This window comes from Triturus cristatus, chromosome 2_1 (genome assembly GCF_964204655.1).
Source record: "Triturus cristatus chromosome 2_1, aTriCri1.1, whole genome shotgun sequence".
NCBI classification, from domain to species: domain Eukaryota; kingdom Metazoa; phylum Chordata; class Amphibia; order Caudata; family Salamandridae; genus Triturus; species Triturus cristatus.
The window spans coordinates 382,347,131-382,366,153 of NC_140581.1; the positions used below are offsets into that span (position 1 = coordinate 382,347,131).

At 41.8% G+C, this 19,023-nt stretch overlaps 1 protein-coding gene across 2 annotated transcripts in view; it reads left to right on the forward strand.

Annotated features, from left to right (window-relative positions):
- The window catches only part of RAB3C (RAB3C, member RAS oncogene family), a 360,060-nt gene extending 348,822 nt beyond the window's left edge, over positions 1 to 11,238 (forward strand). Inside the window, exon 5 of one of the 2 annotated variants that reach the window (XM_085631449.1) lies at positions 10,338 to 11,238. In XM_085631449.1, the coding sequence (XP_085487575.1) occupies positions 10,338 to 10,525 (188 nt within the window). In that variant the 3' untranslated portion in view covers positions 10,526 to 11,238. The remainder of the gene's footprint in view (positions 1 to 10,337) is intronic. The other variant, XM_085631442.1, reaches the window with a different exon arrangement.
- The last annotated feature ends 7,785 nt before the right edge of the window (positions 11,239 to 19,023 follow it).

Consider the following 19,023-nt stretch of genomic DNA (forward strand, 5'->3'; position numbering starts at 1 on the left):
GGCATTTCCCTGGGAGGCTGGAAGGGGGGGGGGGCTGTGCTCCACCACCCCTCCCCTCTACCCAGGGGGGCTGATCCGCCAACATTGCTAGGCTGCATTGGGTTCCCAGTCTGGCCCTGATGCCATGGGCGAGTCACCAAAAGGGAGAGCCAAGCCAAGTGTGTGGCTTGGTGCTGAGAGCATATGCACGAGCCAAGCCATGAAAATATTTGGCTTGAAAAGCAAGCAACAAGCATGAAATAAATAACAAATGATAACATCTGTTCAAAATTGGAAAAAAAAATATTTTTAAGGTGCAGACGGAAGCATTTCACCTTAATGCCTAAATATATATTGCTGCATTGAGAAGCATTTATTAGAAGTGATAGTTTTTAAATATGAACTTAGAAACATTGCTATCTCCGCACGGTGCAGATACTGCCAGTAATGAACTAACCAGGTTTCATGTGTACCCTATTTGGCCTGGATTCTTATGATATAGATAGATTAACATTAGAGCCTGCCAATGCTGGAGGTTTGTGTACAGTGCATATCCAGAACCCACCTGTCATGAGGTGCTCTCGTATGTGATAAGAAAAGGAGGCTCAGTGAAATAAAGTATCTAGCTAGGATCACACAATGTGGTACAGCTGGGCAGCCCCAAGTCACCTCTGGTTTTCTGGTTTCCCGCTGTGCATTTCATCTTCTAGATGGTTATTTTTTTCTCATGTCAAAAGTTAATAGCTTTCATTTATTCTAGGCATATGCAGTTAGAGCGCGGTTGCAGGCAGAAGCCACATGTTTTTTCCTGTGGTCAGTTGACAAACTTTGTGCCCATTTGTTTTTGTTTTATTTGTGCTTTCACCTCCATCATCAAGCACAGGTGATTTCTTTTAAGCCTCAACCTGTGCCTTCTGACTTCAAATTCCATTCATTTCTGGACCACGGTGAGACTCCGAAGGGTACTCAAGGAAGGAGTTCAACTCGGTGAGTGTCAGCAGGGATCTAGGACTAATGTGTCCTGCATGTTCCTGTCCTGGAGGAACGCCATCCACTGTGCCTCAGCGTCATCAAAATCCTCTACAACATTAATGGGTGACTACAAATTATTATGGTATAACAATCTGTGATAAATTGAACTCTCAGGCACAATGGTTTGGGAAATATTCCTACTTTAGGACTTCTGGGTTATTTTGGTAATGCTTGCTCTCACTTTGATTCCGTCTTTGCCAAATGTTCTTGTTGTCTGCACTCTTGGTTCAAGGCTGTGCTACATTTAGGGCATGCAAACTGAAGCAGTGGAGGAGAATCATGCTTGTAGGGTAGGGTTTAGTTTATTTATTTAGGGTTTATAACGTGCTACTATATTGTGCTATATTTTGCATGATGTCACCAATGAGTGCAAGTGAGAAAAGGTAAAGAAATATGCACAGCATATGTGTGTGGGGGGCAGGTGATCTTCTAGTGATCAAAAGATGAGACAAGCATGGGAGTCGAATTCCGTGAACCCTGTAGCGTAGAAAACTATTATCCTTCTCTTCAGATGTGAACTCAGCTGGGGGCCTCTTCTCGTGATCACTTCAGCCCTCATGTTACAGAAGACAATGTACAATTTCAACACGCAAAGTGATTTTACCTAAGCTGAAGGTGTTGTTAAGGAGCATTGGCTAGCATTTAGAATGGATACCATGGGTTGCCAGTAAAATCAAATCCCGCAAAATTGATGCAAAAAATGCAATAGTGTGCTGCAGAATTGACATTTTTGTGCCACATAATTTCGGAATCCATGCTGCAATATCCTGGGGGGCGGGGGGGCGGAACCACATTTAAGTCTGGAGGATATTGCCTCTTACCCACAAACCTGAGGGTGTCCCTGTAGACTGAGAAACCTATTTCCAAGCGTTTAACATTACTGAATCATGCTTTGCTGTCCGTGTAGATCAATTGAGCAAATAGGAACAGATCACACTTAAATAACCAATACACCAATTAACATAAAACTCACACAAACGGCCTCATTATGATGTCGGTCGGTAAGCCTCGGACCGCTCGTCGGAGGTTTACCGACTGACATCGTAGATGTACAGTCCGACTGCCGAATTTAAATGTTGGTGGTCGGATTGTAAACTGGCTGGTCAATTTGACTGGGTTCCAACAGGCTCAAGGAGCCCGTCGTCCAGTTGGAAACTGTCCATAATCCCTTCAGGATGGCATTTCCGCCGTCGGGATTATAATGTTGGTCGGGTGTTGCAACATGGAAAGGCTGTCTGAAAGCGAATTTGGGGGCCCCTAGCAGGGCCCCCATCTCTCCGAGGCCTATGATTGTGGCAGTGGGGAGCAGCAACGAGAACATTGGGTTTTTAAAGGTGAGTGTCCTTGATATCATTGTCCTCCAGTGTTTATTATTGAGCTTGACAGAGTTGGAGTCAGGGCTATAAGTGGTGACACATCATCTTATCAGTATCTTTTTTCTTAAACGCTTGCAAACTTTGTTCCTGAGGGTTATTTGATGCTCATCACTTTGCTTGGTGGATGATACCAATTGGATACTCTTTATCCAGGAGTTTCTTAGCGAGCCTCTCTCCATGTCTTTTGAATTCCTTGTTTTGAGTAAAGGTCCTCTTTAACCTAAGAAACTGGCTCAGCTGTGAATTCTTCCTGAGGGATCTAGGGTATAAACTGTCGGGCATAGTAAACTATTCCTGTCCATAGTTTTATAATAGACCTCGCATTTAAAGGTTTGCTAATGAGCAGAGATCTTCATATCCAAAAAGAAGGGTTTCCTGGGGCTGATAGTGACTGTAAAACACATGAACTCATTTCTAGCAAAAAGATAGTTGGTGAATTCATGGGAAAGCTGTCCATCGCCTCTCCAGATAATGAAAGCATCCTCAATATAATACTTCCAGATGCTAATATTTTCCATATGTGGAATTCATGAATATAAAGACAGAACACACTTGGGGTGACTCTACTGCCCATTGAAAAACTGTGTCTCTGGATGAAAAATATATCCACAAACTAGAAATAGTCTGTAGAGCATTTCATTTTTAATGTAACTAGGTTCATTTTGGTAAAAAGTCAATGATGCTTCCACTCCTGCAGGATGAAACAGAAATGATATAGGAGCTGGAGCAAGAACTGCTGTTTGTCTCAAATTAATGTATATGTTTTTACTAATAGAACTAATTGTAAGCTTCTTTTTCACCCCTAGCTTGCATATGTGTTCCATTTAAGTTAAACATGCTAACTAAAAACATTTAATTCAATCTGACCTAATACACTTCTTTTCCAGCAAAATGTCATGTTTTATAGAGACCTGTGCAGAATCTATGATTAGAAGTATGCAAGTTACTATTTCCATCCTTTGTGGATGTAATTAAAACATAGACAACCAATAGCACTGTTCGACCTTGGTGTATGGATTAAAGGAACATCTGGGTGTGCTACATCTTCAGGCCACGTGAAAATATTTTAGTCCAAGCGAAGAGGTGTGGGGCCGTGGCCAGGGTGACTGACTCCAGATTCTGGGGGTCACGGTTCGATCCCTGGCGCCGGAGGCAGATTAGTCCAGAACCATGTGACTCGGGGCAATAGCTTGCTTTATCTTCCCGATGGCCCCCAGCGCCTAGAGACCCTTACGGGTGATTGTTCGCGCTTTACAAATGTGGATTATTATTTATTATATTATTAATATTGTACTTGTTTTTGTACTGAGCATAGTGAATAGATGCAAGAATAAGTAAGACAGTCAGCGATTCACGGTATAGGTTATTGAGTCAGGTTTTTGTACAATACACACTGAATAGCCCCTGCTACTTTTCTTCAATGATAATGTGAATTAAAGTGTGTGCGAAAGGAATCATTTCAAGAATGCCGGGTGCCTTAAAGGGAGCTCATGCTGGCCTCAGCCTATCAATTAGATCTGAGATATGTGCTATGCTGTTAATGCTTCCCAGTCTCTGGTCAAAGACTTTCAGAGTTTATCATCAAGTATTTACAAGGGGAGAGAATATTCTTTGTTGTTTTCAACCGTGGAAACTCAGGCAAAATATCTATTGGGTGTGGCATCTGATAACAAGTTCAGGTGATGCTTGGAAAGTTGAAGCTGCTCAAGCATATTGACGGTTGAGGATGCCCCTTTGTGGCTACAGGCTGCTTGGAAAGGAGTGAGATAATGTCCCTGTAAATCCTTTAAAACCCCAAAACACACCCAACCTTTCCATCTTAAACAAAGATTTTCATATGAAGATAAAAGGAAATTTGACCTGAATAGATGAAAAAGATATGATTTTCCCTCAATAGACCCCATTTTCACCCAAAAGAATCTCAGACAAATGGTTTCTCTCACCAGTCTTCAGGAGACAAAGAAAACCGAAAACTGTGATCCAAGAATAACAGAGGGTTTAAGTGTGGCTGGATGTTGTCTGGTCCGTTTTTAGAAGGAATGGAAAACGTTTTTCAGACCAGTGAGTCCTATAATCATTTCTTGGCCATGTCATAAATGTCTCCCCTGTTTTTCAAGAACCTAATTTCATACACAGTCCTTGATCAAAAAGCAGAATGAAGAAAAAAATCACTCCAATAAAGTGTATGGTGCTCATAAAAAAGAAAGACATTCTTCCAGTGACTTCTGAAGAAAGAGGGCTAGTTGCAGAAACCGTCGGGGGAGCTCAGAAGGAGTATCAATGTAGGATTCTTCAACAGGTTCATTCCAACAGTTAATTTCAAAATGAACCCTCTGCCACAGGTTATTCCCCTTATTTCTGAAGGGGAATTTCTAACAAAGATCGATCTACATGATGCTTACCTCGAAGCTGGGGAACCGGGTTCGAGTCTCCTCAAGGACGCTCAACATCCTGTGATTTTGGGCAAATCACTTAATCTCCCTGTGCCTAACAAAATGAATGTGTTAATTTCTAACGGAAGTGGTGCTCATGTAAAGCGCTCTGATACCTTTGAGTCTAGTTTGCGCTATATAAAACTCCAAGAAAAAGGAAGAAAAGAAACAACATCCTGAATGCTCTTTACCCACCAAAGGTGTCTCAGGTTTGCTGTCTGGAAACAACTTTGGCAGTTCAGGGTGCTGCCCTGTGAACTAAAGACTGCTTCCAAAGTCTTCACTAATGGTCTGGCTCCTATAATGGTTCCTTATCAAACAGGAGACTGAGAATCCATACTCACTTGGACAACCTTTTGATTCACTTTTCTTCTCAGGAACAGACCTGGAAAGACACTAGTGCGTTCACCCATCTAAGGATTTGGGTTTCTGATCAATTGGACAAAGTCTCAGTTGCTTCAGTCTCAGAGGCTAGAGTGCATAGAGGTGTTGTACAAAACAGGTTAGGGAAAAGTATTCCTTCCAGATTCCAGGAACTGAGAAGTCATGTGTTAAGTATGTTGTTGAAGACAGAAGCCTCAGCAAGAGACTGGCTTCGAATTGGAAAGACATTGTAATGGGTTTCATGTTGTTCCTTCTTATGCTTTTGAGTTCCACTAGACAAAAAGAAAAGGAAATTTGTCTTAGTTATTCTATGTCTTTTTCTTTTCAAGCGGAAACATTTTCAGCACTCCTTGGGCTCACCTTTACCTGGGACACGTAGTACAACATATCCTGCATTTGTGCTCCCGTCTCAGAGAAAATATCAGGTCCTTATTCCAGCAACTCATGCTATTCGAAACCAGTTGGCTAGATGGATGATAACCCCAACCTTTGGCCAGGGAACGAAGGTCTCATATTCAAATACAGAGACTTTGACCACAGATACCAGCAGTTAAAGCTGGGGGGACAGCAGCCAGCACAAGGACTTTGGACATGGCTAGAGAAAAAGAGATCCTCCAAATGGAAAGAGCTAATGGCAATCCGAAAAGCAATGTAATTTTTTCACATAAGCTCAGAGGGAAGGCTTTATTGATTCGCAGAGACAATATGGTAGCAAAAACATACTTAAATCACCAGTTTGGCACAGGGTCCCGAGCCCTGAATCTTTTAACTCACGTGGGGGCATATTATCAAGAAACATCGTTAAAATTATTGCCGCTTTAGCGGCAGAAAACTGCCGCTAAAGCGGCGATAATTGGCTTGATAATATGCCCTTGAGAATTCCCATAGAAGCCCATGTTCTGGTGTCAACATGGGCTTCTATTGGAATTCTCTGTGGCATATTATCAAGCCCATTATCGCCGTTCTAAAGCGGCGATAATTTTAACGCCGTGCTTGATAATATGCCCCGAGATTTGTACTTGAGGCGAGCTCAATTTTCTTTGTCTAAGAGCAGTTCACATCCAGTGAATGACGAGTTCTCAAGCACATCGCCTGAGCCAAATCTCTCCCTGTTCCCTGGATTTTGTTTGCAACATTCTGTTTTTTCAGTTGATTCGCCAGATGTTGGGTGTATCACAACACATCTGAACTCCATAATGCCTAAGTACTTCTCAAGATTTCAGGACCAGCTAGCAAAAGAAGTAAATGCCCTAACCAGTCCATGACCAAAGTGCCTTCATTATGCCTTCATTCCTGTTCCCATGGTGCAGACGGTGTTATCAAAGATACAGAAGAAAGTGATGGCAGAGGTAATTATAGTGTTGTCTTATTGGACAAGAGGACTCCATTTCCTCTCCTTCGACACTTAGCTGTAGATCAGAAATGGATCTTCCATTGTCTCTATTCCCTTTGATTCAGCCTTCTCTTCCCCTAGTTGCCAAATACTGTTGGTGTGGAGGTGTTTCATGATTAAAGATTTTTGCAGGCCTCCAGAAGAAGTTCCATAAATATCATGTATAGTCATTATTGGATTTCTTCTAATAATTGGTGCAGGTCTAAGGATCTATATCTACTAATGAGATTATAAAATATTCCTCAGTTTCTCCCTGATGAATTTTACAAGAATTTGACTTTTATGCCCTCACAAATTCCAATGGCCATCAATTAAAGTGTTTAGATCTCCATGGAGTGAAGCCTTAGTTTCTAAGTTATTTAAAGGGTTTGATTTATTGAGGCTAAGGGACTGTTTTAGATCTCAGCGGACGGGTTACTCCATCACAATGAAGACAGATATCCCATCCACCAAAATATAAATCCCATAGGATATAATGGGATTTATATTTCAGTGAAAGGGATATCACTCACCATTGTGACGTGGTAATCTGTCCTCAAAGATCTGAATCAGGCCCTAAGTACCAATATAAGAGCCCCTTATCCATCTTAAGATTCACCTTTAGTTTTACTTTTCCTACAGAGGTCTTCTTTTGAGGCCTTAGAGGAACTCTCTGAGAAATGTCTTACTTTTAAGTTGTTCCTTTGATGCCCATAACTGCCCCAAGAGGATTGGAGGTTTGGAGGTGTTACGCTCTCTTGTCTGTAGCCATCCATAAATAAAGATTTTTGATGATCATATTGGTCCAGATTTTCCTTCGAGGGTAAACACAACCTTCCATAGGAACCAGTAAATAGTTCTTCCTTCCTTGAATGTATCCTTCTCTTCAGATAATGTGCATTGATCCATCTTTTGGATTTAGTTAAGAGCACTAAAGGTTTATCCAAGAAGGCAGCTGGTTTAGAATATCTAAATGTGTGTTTATAAATGTTGTCAATGCTAAACGAGGTGCCAAAACACCTTCTCTTTTAGTACTCCACCTTAAGTAGGTTGATAAACTTGCTGTGTTCCCTAGAATATTAAGGTAAAGACCTTCCAGGTAGAGTCCAGTCTCATTCCTACAAGGGAATGGCAGCCCCTTGGGAAGAATGGACTGGGTGTCAATTGTTAGCATTTGCAAGACTAGGCCATTGCACCTATATTTACTTCACATTATAGACTAAATGGTGCTCAAGGATCTGCCTTGTCTTTTGGTTCAGAGATCCTTGTGTAAAGAATGTCGGTTTATATGCTGTTAGTTTCTTAATTTTCTGTATTGGATGAATTTTGCACTTGTTATTCTTTTTCTTGTTTCACTTGATGTGTGTAGAATAAATTGAATTTGTGTGCTGCTCTTCTGGCATGATGCATTCTTTTTTACGATACATTATAGTCATCTATCAGTCTCTGATTTAGGCATACCACTTTGGTATTCATCATCTAAGTAATGAACGAGACAAGAAAGGAGAGAAGGCGGTAATGCTCGGATTACTTAACGGCAGTCTTCATTGCCCCAATTCTTCCTTTCTTGCCCCAGTACTTGCGACCCTTACTCCCACTACATAACCTTCATCAGTCATCTGATGCAAGTGCTTGGTAACATCACGAAGGACATATGGAAGTGGGACACCTTATAAGAAGTAGTTCCTCAGGCACTAATAAACCCAAAAGAAAGCTTGAGGAGATTGTGACATAATGGTAGAAGAAATTCTTACACTCATTTAAGTAGGTACTGAGACAAGGAAGAAGGATTTGGAGTCATGAAGATTACCTGGAAGTTAACCAGGCATTTTATGTTATTTTGCACAAAACAATTGAACTTAGAAGGGAAAAATGCGGCATTTATTTACAAGTGCATGGATTTGATTTTATAATTAAGCAAACACTTTTTGTTATAGGACTAACTCAGCTTTAGTCTACCTTCTAGTTGCATCATACATTTTGTCAGTATGGCTGATCACTTGGAAGTGGCTGTAAAGAGTGTCTTTTATTAGTTTTATATTTTAAGACTATGATTTTGTGTTTATGTTTGCGTACAATAATGATATTTTAGATAAGCCGTCTTACCTATTTAAATTATAACTTATATTGTGTGGATTTTAGGTGGCACACAAAAAAACAGTAAGAAAGCTTTATAAGTTGGGTCTCATTGGGTTTTATTTTATGTTGTTTCAAATGCTCTTACTATGTGTTCCCGGTGGACATTGCGGTTTCTGTTGTACTTTTTGTTTTATTAGATGAATGATGTTTTTGTCTCGGGGGGCTGCATGTTCCTTGCTGTTGCCCTGCAAGCAGTTGCCTCTATGTCCATACATCTTAACAGTTGGTGGGACTTGTTCTTTCATAGACGTGGTTATGAGTTTGTTGTGGTACTCTTGATGTTGATACACTGATGATATTTATTTTATAGACATGAATATTTGCAGTATTTTATTTAGTATGGCTGTTGAGAAACACTGTATTGCTTGTTCTTACAAATAGAAAATGAGGAATGCTGTGTCCTGTCTCCCTTGTTCTTTTGCCTGCACCCAAATGGGTAGATTGTTGTCTTGGGCTGAGAATGATGTATGTGGAATGTTTGTGCTAGAGACTGAACCAGAAAAATAGTAGCACAGCTTAGATGAGGATGGACTGAGCTTCTGTCAACAAAGCTCTTAGTGAGGACACATTGTAGTATTGCTAACCTGAAATTAGGCTTCCATTTGAAGTATGGACTTACATGATGCTAATTCCACTGTGTGGACATTTCCTTGTATAAAATCCCTGTGTTTTCATGCTCACCATTATCATACATGGTAATCATAGACAATAGTTTATCTTATATGGGTTCCTCTCAAACACATGCCATGACCACTGATTCATGAGCCTCCAAGCATTATAAGGCACCATTCAAGAAAGGGTGGGACGTCTTCACTTTGACATTTCATTAACACTTCACCTTCCTCATGTAGCTCTTCTGAATCATTTTTGAATAAATTGCTTTACTTTTAAGAATAATAGTTTTAGAAAAACACCATGAGCTGCTTGTTCAGAGATTTACTGCTATTTATAGCTGTAGTGTTCCTCAATATGAGCACAACGTATACCTCATACAAGACACCAGGTTGCACTGAGCACACTGTAGAATGATCCCTGATTAGTCACTAACGATAAAGTGTGAAATGACACAATCATTACGTGTTTGTGGTTTTGCCAAAGGTGTCAGCAACGCGTTCTTTAATTAGCAATTTCCTGGGATACTCAGTGACTCACCTTCAGCACCACAATAATCAAGACTTTAAACTTCAACAAATTAGGTGCGAAATGGATGTAAAGTACCTAATCACTGTGGGCCTGACTCACAAAGGTAACTTACACTTTTGTGTAACTTTACAATTATTTGCTATTCACTAAGGTAGTTTAGGAGTTGTGCCTCTACGACTGCTGAGTATCCGCAAAAAGATAGGAGTGTAAGTTTACATTTATTTGCTATTCACACAGGTATTTTACAAGTAGTATCTTTATGACTATGCAGCCTCCGCACATAAAAAGATAGGACAGTTCTATCTTTTTATGTGCGGAGATCCTGCAGTCCTAAAAAAACTACTCGTAAAATATCTTTGTGAATAGCAAACAGTTATAAACTTATACAAAAGTGTGTTTTCCTGTCTGAATCAAACGCACATGTTTTTTAGACATAGAAATAAGTAATACAACCAATGTTTCTTTTGTTATTTTTTCTAGGTTTTGAATTTTTTGAGACCAGTGCGAAAGACAACATAAATGTCAAGCAGACCTTCGAGCGGCTTGTTGATATCATCTGCGACAAAATGTCAGAAAGTTTGGAAACAGATCCCGCCGTGGCCACCGGGAAGCAGAACACAAGACTAACAGAAAACCCACCTCCTCAGCAACCAAACTGCGGCTGTTAATCGTTTCACTGGGGCTGCACCAGTGCGTCCAGTTGCCAATGAGTATTTATGAATGGTCTACACACTGTTATTTATATATCGTTTAATAATTTATTGGGAGAAATACAATTATTTTATATCATCGGCTGGAAGGACCATAAATTGTTCGGAGTTCAAATTGTGAAACTGTAAGAAAAAAAGATGCTCCTAAATTTGTAAAGACTGTCCATTTGTCGGCATTTGTCTTGTGTATGTATGTGGTGTGTTTTAAAGCCCTGTATTACTCCACCTTTTGCAACACTTAGTGGCACTGATTGTGTGCCCTCTATCCATAAAACATAATTGGCCTTTGCTAAATTAGTTTTGGAAAATAATGACTCAATGTGGATATTAATATTGTACGGTAGAGTAACCTTTTTGATGTCATCTGTTTTCCGCCTCACTGGAAATCGATCTAAACATATTAGCTGAGGTCTGTTGACTTGTTTGCACTGTACACAGTTCTCCCATCCAAATGCTATTCTTAAGGGCTTTTTCTTCACTTCTTGTGACTGTGGAATCAGAAGTGACAATAGTGATAGATAGTCATCACTTTCTTTACTGTCTGGTAAGTATCTAACATATCTTCAAAAAATAACACAAGGTTTTAATTGGTACCTATTTCATCCTCATAAATTTGTGCTTGTAGCTGAAATTAAATTGATAAGATATTTGGATCCCTGATTCATAATGACAAATAACAGAGTGTTTCCTTGTACCAGGATAATGTCTTTCAGATGGGTACATTTGCTTCCTTTGCTGTCACCTGCATTCCTTCGGCGTAAACAAAGGGAGTTGCAATGTACTATGGAAAACATTGTATGTGGATCTGCAAAATCCTTTGGAGAGCAGCGCAAACTTTTCAAGGCCACACAGTTTAACAATTATGATGATACAAAAAATCTTTACAATATCTATGAAAACAATTTGCTTTAACACGTCATAATTTCAAGATTGTGCTGTCTAGTTGCTCCATATTATCAGGCAAACAATCTTTTTACTCATATCAGATACAGGGGCATGATGGACCAACTCAGATAAATTGACATTTAAACTCATCAGGCAATATTATGTAAAATGTGTATTGGGCAGGCGCTGTGGAAGCGGAATTGTGCTTTGTGCAGAACCATCTAATGTGAGATACTCTGTCCCTTGTGGTCTCACACATGTGACGTTGTACGGCATTCGAGTGGTGATATCAGCTATCATTTTGAGGATGAGCACTGTGAGGTACTGCTCCTAGTTCATTAGAAAAATGATTTAGGAAGTGAATACCATTTTCTTTAGAAATATGGATACTTTAGAGATATCAAATTCACCTATTGCAGAATTCCAAAACATCCAATGGTATCCTTATATTTAACAAAAGCTGAATAGCCTGTTATGATTGGAGTTGTGTTATAAATTGACTTAATAATCTGCAAGCAGAGAAACACCATGTCTGTGGTGTGGTAATGGTGCAAACGTTAGGCGTTTAGGTGTTGTTAAGCATAATGTCACTGACTGATCATGCTATAAACTGGGTCAAAGGAGGCGGTGGGCACTGGCTCAACTTTCTTCGATATCTGCATGCATCAGCAGACCGCCCTTTCGCTACGCTCCCATCCTCATCTCTCTCTGGTACACTCTTCTACATTCAGAGTATGTCATGGTCATTCCTTCTCATGCATTTCTAGTTTTCAAACACGGAAGGAGTGCTTACTTACTTTTGGCGTTTTAAACTGACAGTCATTGGAAAGTGCTTTATTCTGACTACATGCATGAATATAGTAGGGTAGGTTCATGCAGGGGAACTTCGCATGAAAACGTTTCACGCAGTTATGTTGTTATGTGCTGGGTCGGACTGGCCTGTGGGATAATCAGGCAGTACCTGAAGGGCTGGTCTCACAGATGAGTGCATGGGCAGTTTTGTGTCTGTTTGTGGGCCTTTTTTATGGCTTGTTGGGCTGTGTTTTTAATGTTGATTTCCCCCAAATTAGTTAACATTTCCTGCAGCAAGTTCAAATCCATGCAGTCTTCCATACTTTACAAAACACGCATGTCCTTACAAGTTCAAAACTTCCCCAATGTGCAAACATGGTCCATTCTTTTAGCTTTCTAATTCACTAATGAGGGGGGGGGGTGCTTGAATTTTGATGCCAGGACAGTTTTCTGTCCCAATCTGACCTGGTTGTGGTGTCGGTGCACTGGATAAGGATTGAGTTTCTCAGAAGATTCAAGTTGGTTAGTGAGCGAGAGTGATGCAGACTTAAATAATGGTGTGACAAGAGGAGAGTTGAGTTTGTCCAATACATAAGACAAATCCTATTCAGCAGTGCTGGATCATTGCACTCCCTACCTAGAGACATGCGGCAGTGCTAATGCTTCGTTCTGAAGAGCAGGCAAGATGGCTGCGCTCTCACAGCTGCATTAGGGAGTTTCCAGGGTCTGGGTCTATTCTGGTATAAATATAAGATTTTGCACTTGTTGCTTCCTGGTAACGAGCTTTTTTTGTGATGCTAAGTGTTGCAGTAGTGTCGGTATGCCATAACTGGGCATCTGGTCAGGTTTTTCTGGTAATCACTGTACACTGAAGGTAATTTCCAGGTGCATGAATAATTCAAAATGGCCCCCCTTCAAAACTATCTCTGTTTAGGCTCAAACTTTATTTAGTCTAGGTACTCTCAAGAACCTTGGGCCTTTTCCAAAACAAAGCAGTGCATGAACCTTGACTGTAATACCTAGGATGTGAGAAGTCCAGTCCCAGCATGAACACAAGGACCGGCTGTGCCACTGTTTTCAGCAGAAATACCAATCACACACCTATAGCTAGGGAGCGCAGTGGTCTTTTGCAGCAGTAAGGTGAAAGGCACAGCTTTTGTGATGGGCTTAGTGTGATTTGCACAATAAATTCTTGTATTACTAATGCACTCGGAACTGCTAACACTGAGCTGTGCCATAATTACTGGATGCACACTATTATAATGTTCCTCAAAAATAAGAATTACCACAGAAATGTGTGCATGTACGCGGAATATGGCAGATATTTTCATTGCTCCATGGATTTTCCTTGAACGCATCCCTCCAGCTTTTTATGGGCAAAATGTGTCTTTGGAAAACCCAAGACTTAGACACTAGCTGCTCTTAGTGGTTGAATTTTAATTTACTCGGAAGTCTTGATGAAGTCCTAAATGTGGACTATTAGAATCACATCTACCCTCATGCTGCCCGGCATTGCACATACTCATCTTATATAGGTGTTAAGGCTTTTGGGGGAGGTGTCAACTGCAAATTATAATTATCCAGGAATATTTTGGGCTTGGAGCTTCTCGTGATGGTAGATGCTGACCATGACAAGGTAACATCTTCTCAGATATATCCACTTTTCTGGTGGAAAGCACCAACCAAGTCTCTCTGCCACCTAGTGGAACCCATGCTCTGTGTAAGGGATTTGGTGGACAAGACAATTTGGGATTCAGCCAGAAATATGCATTCATTTGATTCTAGCTGCTTAAGTCAAACGCTCACAGCATTTGGAGGCAACAGAATAATTTAAGATTAAAATAGTAGTATGTTCTTATAGTTTGTTTGTGTCCCTGCCATATGTCATGCCTAAATATTAGCGCTAAGGGAAATACATTTGTGCAGTTGTCAGCTGTGGTTGTGTGTGTCAGTCGTTTGTTTAAAGTTGTGTAACCGTTCAGTTGTGTTTGTGGAACCAAAGTGTCTTAAATGTTGCATGGAAATATACTGTAAAATGGATATTTTTCTACTTCAAACACCTCTAAATTGGGGGACCTTGGGCCACTAAGTGCAATATTGATGACCTACTGAGTGTATGGAAGATAGCAAGAATGTGCAAGTAACCTGTATGTGTGGAAGTGTGGTGCAGCACTGAGAATTGCTGCTTGTGTGGTGTGCTCCAAGCTGCAGCTGGAAACGCTATGACTGTCTTGTGGCAATGTTTGTAATCGGAGTGCTTTCTTTGCATTATAGTAAAGAGTTAAGTGAGAAGGCATGCTATCATTTTTTCTGAATTGAATGACTATATATATATGTCTATTAGTATATTTGATGTATGTGCATGCTTAAATTTATATTGCACAAAAGTGTGTGTATTCCATATGTTTAGTTTTTCTAGTTGTTTCAGTAGCATTCGCCTTGTTCCAAATAATTTAATATTCTATGTCTTTTCTAGTTGATGTCAGTTGTTCAAGTTCTCGAACCCACCGATATTTATGGAAGTCTCATGTTCTGTCCATTGATCGTGCATTTCCTTAGTCTCCAGTCTGGTATTTCTTCCTACACTATGATCAGGGACAATGAATTATGTGGCAGATGAGGAAATTATGCAGATGGTTGACTAAATTATGCAGCAAGAAAACGCAAATTGCGCAGTGTAATGCAACACATTTTTTGGCAGTTTTGCTTCACTATTTTGTAATTTTTCCCTATGTTAACACTGTGTAGACCAAGGTTTAATTCTCCTCATTAATATCAATTCTACACCTTAACCCCTTCAGTGCCCATGACGAGCTGGACTCGTCATGGGCCGCGGTGGCGCTGTGCCCATGACGAGTCCAGCTCGTCATAGACCCCGCCCGCTAATTCAACGGCCGGCACAGGGCGGGGAAAGGGGCGGGCACTGAAGGGGTTAATACACCAACCAGCAACGGAAAGGTGATTTGCCACAGTGAACATGTGATAACGTTTTAAGTAACCTTGATTCGTTTGAGCTAGAAACATTTCTTTGGTTAAATATGGAAATTATGCAGAAGATGAAATATTATGTGGCAAGTGCAGCAAATCCATAATTATGCTGAAAACGCTGCAAACGCAGAGTCACATTATTCTAGTAGCCATGACTATGGCCCATCCCCTTTTTCTAATAAGACTTGGATTTGTCAATGCAGTACTGATTGTACCTTGTTTTATCTTCGGTGAAGTGTGGTTCGTTTTTTCAGCTCCATATTTTCACATAGCGGAAGCATTTACTCATTATCCTCACATCTTTAATTAATTAAACATTGCTCTCCATCCATAGGTCTGCTGAGATATGTTCACCTTTCTTTTTCGTTCGTGGAACCACCTTTTCTATCTATATATAATCGATGTACCTTGCTGTATTTACAGTTGTTTACATCCTTCTATCATACAATGTCCCCGTGCTGATATCATTGGTTATCTAACTGAAAGTATATGTACTTCCAGACTGTTGTAGTGCAGTAGGGCAGGTGGTTGGATGGCCAGCTGTAGCAAGGCCATCCCTTATCCCACCCTGAATCTACTGCAGCCCTCAAAGAGACAATGCAGCCTGCTTATAATCTGTTAGCAGACTAGCTTGACTAAAGACAAAACATGTTGACAAATCTGAGCTGTGAGTGACCCTCACTGACCCACAGTGCAGTGGCCACAAGAAGAGGATTATGGTAGGAGTTTGATTACTGGGCCCCAGCCACATCCTGCCCAGGGTGCTAGTGCTGCTCTTGCTTTTCGTAGAAGAAACACATTTAATGTTTGCCATCAAATATTCTAGGAGTGCTTCATTTTGTATTTTAAAACAGTCCTTATTACATTTTGGTGAAACATGCTCACCACACCTCGCTCAGGTGTACCATATGTTCACCACTCCTCGCTCAGGTGTACTACATGCTCACCACTCCTCCTTACCCAGGTGTACTACATGCTCACCACTCCTCGCCCAGGTGTACTACATGCTCACCACTCCTTCTTACCCAGGTGTACAACAGGCTCACTCCTCCTTGTCTAGGTGTACTACATGCTCAACGGTCCTCTCCCAAGTGTACGACATGCTCACCACTCTTCACTGTTGTGTACTACATGCTCACCACTCTTCTCCCAAGTGTACTATATGCTCCCACTCTTCACTGGAATGTACTACATGCTCACCACTGTTCACTGAAGAGTACTACATGCTCACCACTCTTCTCCCAAGTGTACTACATGCACACTGCTCCTCGCCCAAGTGTACGACATGCTCACCACTCTTCACTGTTGTGTACTACATGCTCACCACTCTTCTCCCAAGTGTACTATATGCTCCCACTCTTCACTGGAATGTACTACATGCTCACCACTGTTCACTGAAGAGTACTACATGCTCACCACTCTTCTCCCAAGTGTACTACATGCACACTGCTCCTCACCCAAGTGTACGACATGCTCACCACTCTTCACTGGTGTGTACTACATGCTCACCACTCTTCTCCCAAGTGTACTATATGCTCCCACTCTTCACTGGAGTGTACTACCTGCTCACCACTGTTCACTGGAGAGTACTACATGCTCACCACTCTTCTCCCAAGTGTACTATATGCTCCCACTCTTCACTGGAGTGTACTACATGCTCACCACTGTTCACTGAAGAGTACTACATGCTCACCACTCTTCTCCCAAGTGTACCACATGCACACTGCTCCTCACCCAAGTGTACGACATGCTCACTACTCTTCACTGGTGTGCACTACATGCTCAACACTCTTCTCCCAAGTGTACTATATGCTCCCACTCTTCACTGGAGTGTACTACATGCTCACCACTGTTCACTGGAGAGTACTACATGCTCACCACTCTTCTCCCAAGTGTACTACATGCACACTGCTCCTCACCCAAGTGTACGACATGCTCACTACTCTTCACTGGAGTGTACTACATGCTCAACACTCTAGTCCCAAGTGTACTATATGCTCCCACTCTTCACTGGAGTGTACTACATGCTCACCACTGTTCACTGGAGAGTACTACATGCTCACCACTCTTCTCCCAAGTGTACTACATGCATACTGCTCCTCCCTCAAGTGTACGACATGCTCACCACTCTTCACTGGTGTGTACTACATGCTCACCACTCTTCTCCCAAGTGTACTATGTGCTCCCACTCTTCACTGGAGTGTACTATCTGCTCACCACTGTTCACTGGAGAGTACTACATGCTCACCACTCTTCTCCCAAGTGTACTATATGCTCCCACTCTTCACTGGAGTGTACTACATGCTCACCACTGTTCACTGGAGAGTACTACATGCTCACCACTCTTCTCCCAAGTGTACTACATCACACTGCTCCTCACCCAAGTGTACGACATGCTCACCACTCTTCACTGGTGTGTACTACATGCTCACCACACTTCTCCCAATTGTACTATATGCTCCCACTCTTCACTGGAATGTACTACATGCTCACCACTGTTCACTGAAGAGTACTACATGCTCACCACTCTTCTCCCAAGTGTACTACATGCACACTGCTCCTCACCCAAGTGTATGACATGCTCACTCCTCCTTGTCCAGGTGTACTAAATGCTCACCGGTCCTCCCCCAAGTGTACGACATGCTCACCACTCTTCACTGTTGTGTACTACATGCTCACCACTCTTCTCCCAAGTGTACTATATGCTCCCACTCTTCACTGGAATGTACTACATGCTCACCACTGTTCACTGAAGAGTACTACATGCTCACCACTCTTCTCCCAAGTGTACTACATGCACACAGCTCCACACCCAAGTGTACGACATGCTCACCACTCTTCACTGGTGTGTACTACATGCTCACCACTCTTCTCCCAAGTGTACTATATGCTCCCACTCTTCACTGGAGTGTACTACCTGCTCACCACTGTTCACTGGAGAGTAATACATGCTCACCACTCTTCTCCCAAGTGTACTATATGCTCCCACTCTTCACTGGAGTGTACTAAATGCTCACCACTGTTCACTGGAGAGTACTACATGCTCACCACTCTTCTCCCAAGTGTACTACATGCACACTACTCCTCACCCAAGTGTACGACATGCTCACTACTCTTCACTGGTGTGTACTACATGCTCACCACTCTTCTTCCAAGTGTACTATATGCTCCCGCTCTTCACTGGAGTGTACTACATGCTCACCACTGTTCACTGCAGAGTACTACATGCTCACCACTCTTCTCCCAAGTGTACTATATGCTCCCACTCTTCACTGGAGTGTACTACATGCTCACCACTGTTCACTGGAGAGTACTACATGCTCACCACTCGTGTCCCAAGTGGACTACATGCGCACCGCTCATCGCCCAAGTGTACGACATGCTCACCTCTCTTCACTGGAGTGAACAACATGCTCACCGCTCTTCTCCCAAGTGTACGACATGCTCACCTCTCTTCACTGGAGTGAACAACATGCTCACCACTCTTCACTGGAGTGTACGACATGCTCACCTCTTTTCACTGGAGTGAACAACATGCTCACCACTCTTCTCCCAAGTGTACTACATGCTCACCGCTCATCGCCCAAGTGTACGACATGCTCACCTCTCTTCACTGGAGTGAACAACATGCTCACCACTATTCACTGGAGTGTACTACATGCTCACCACTCCTCACCCAGGTATACTACACGCTTACCGCTCTTCTCCTCTTTGTCCAGGTATACTACATGGTCACCACTTCTCGCCTAGGTGTACTACATTCTCACCACTCCTCACCTGAGTGTACTGCA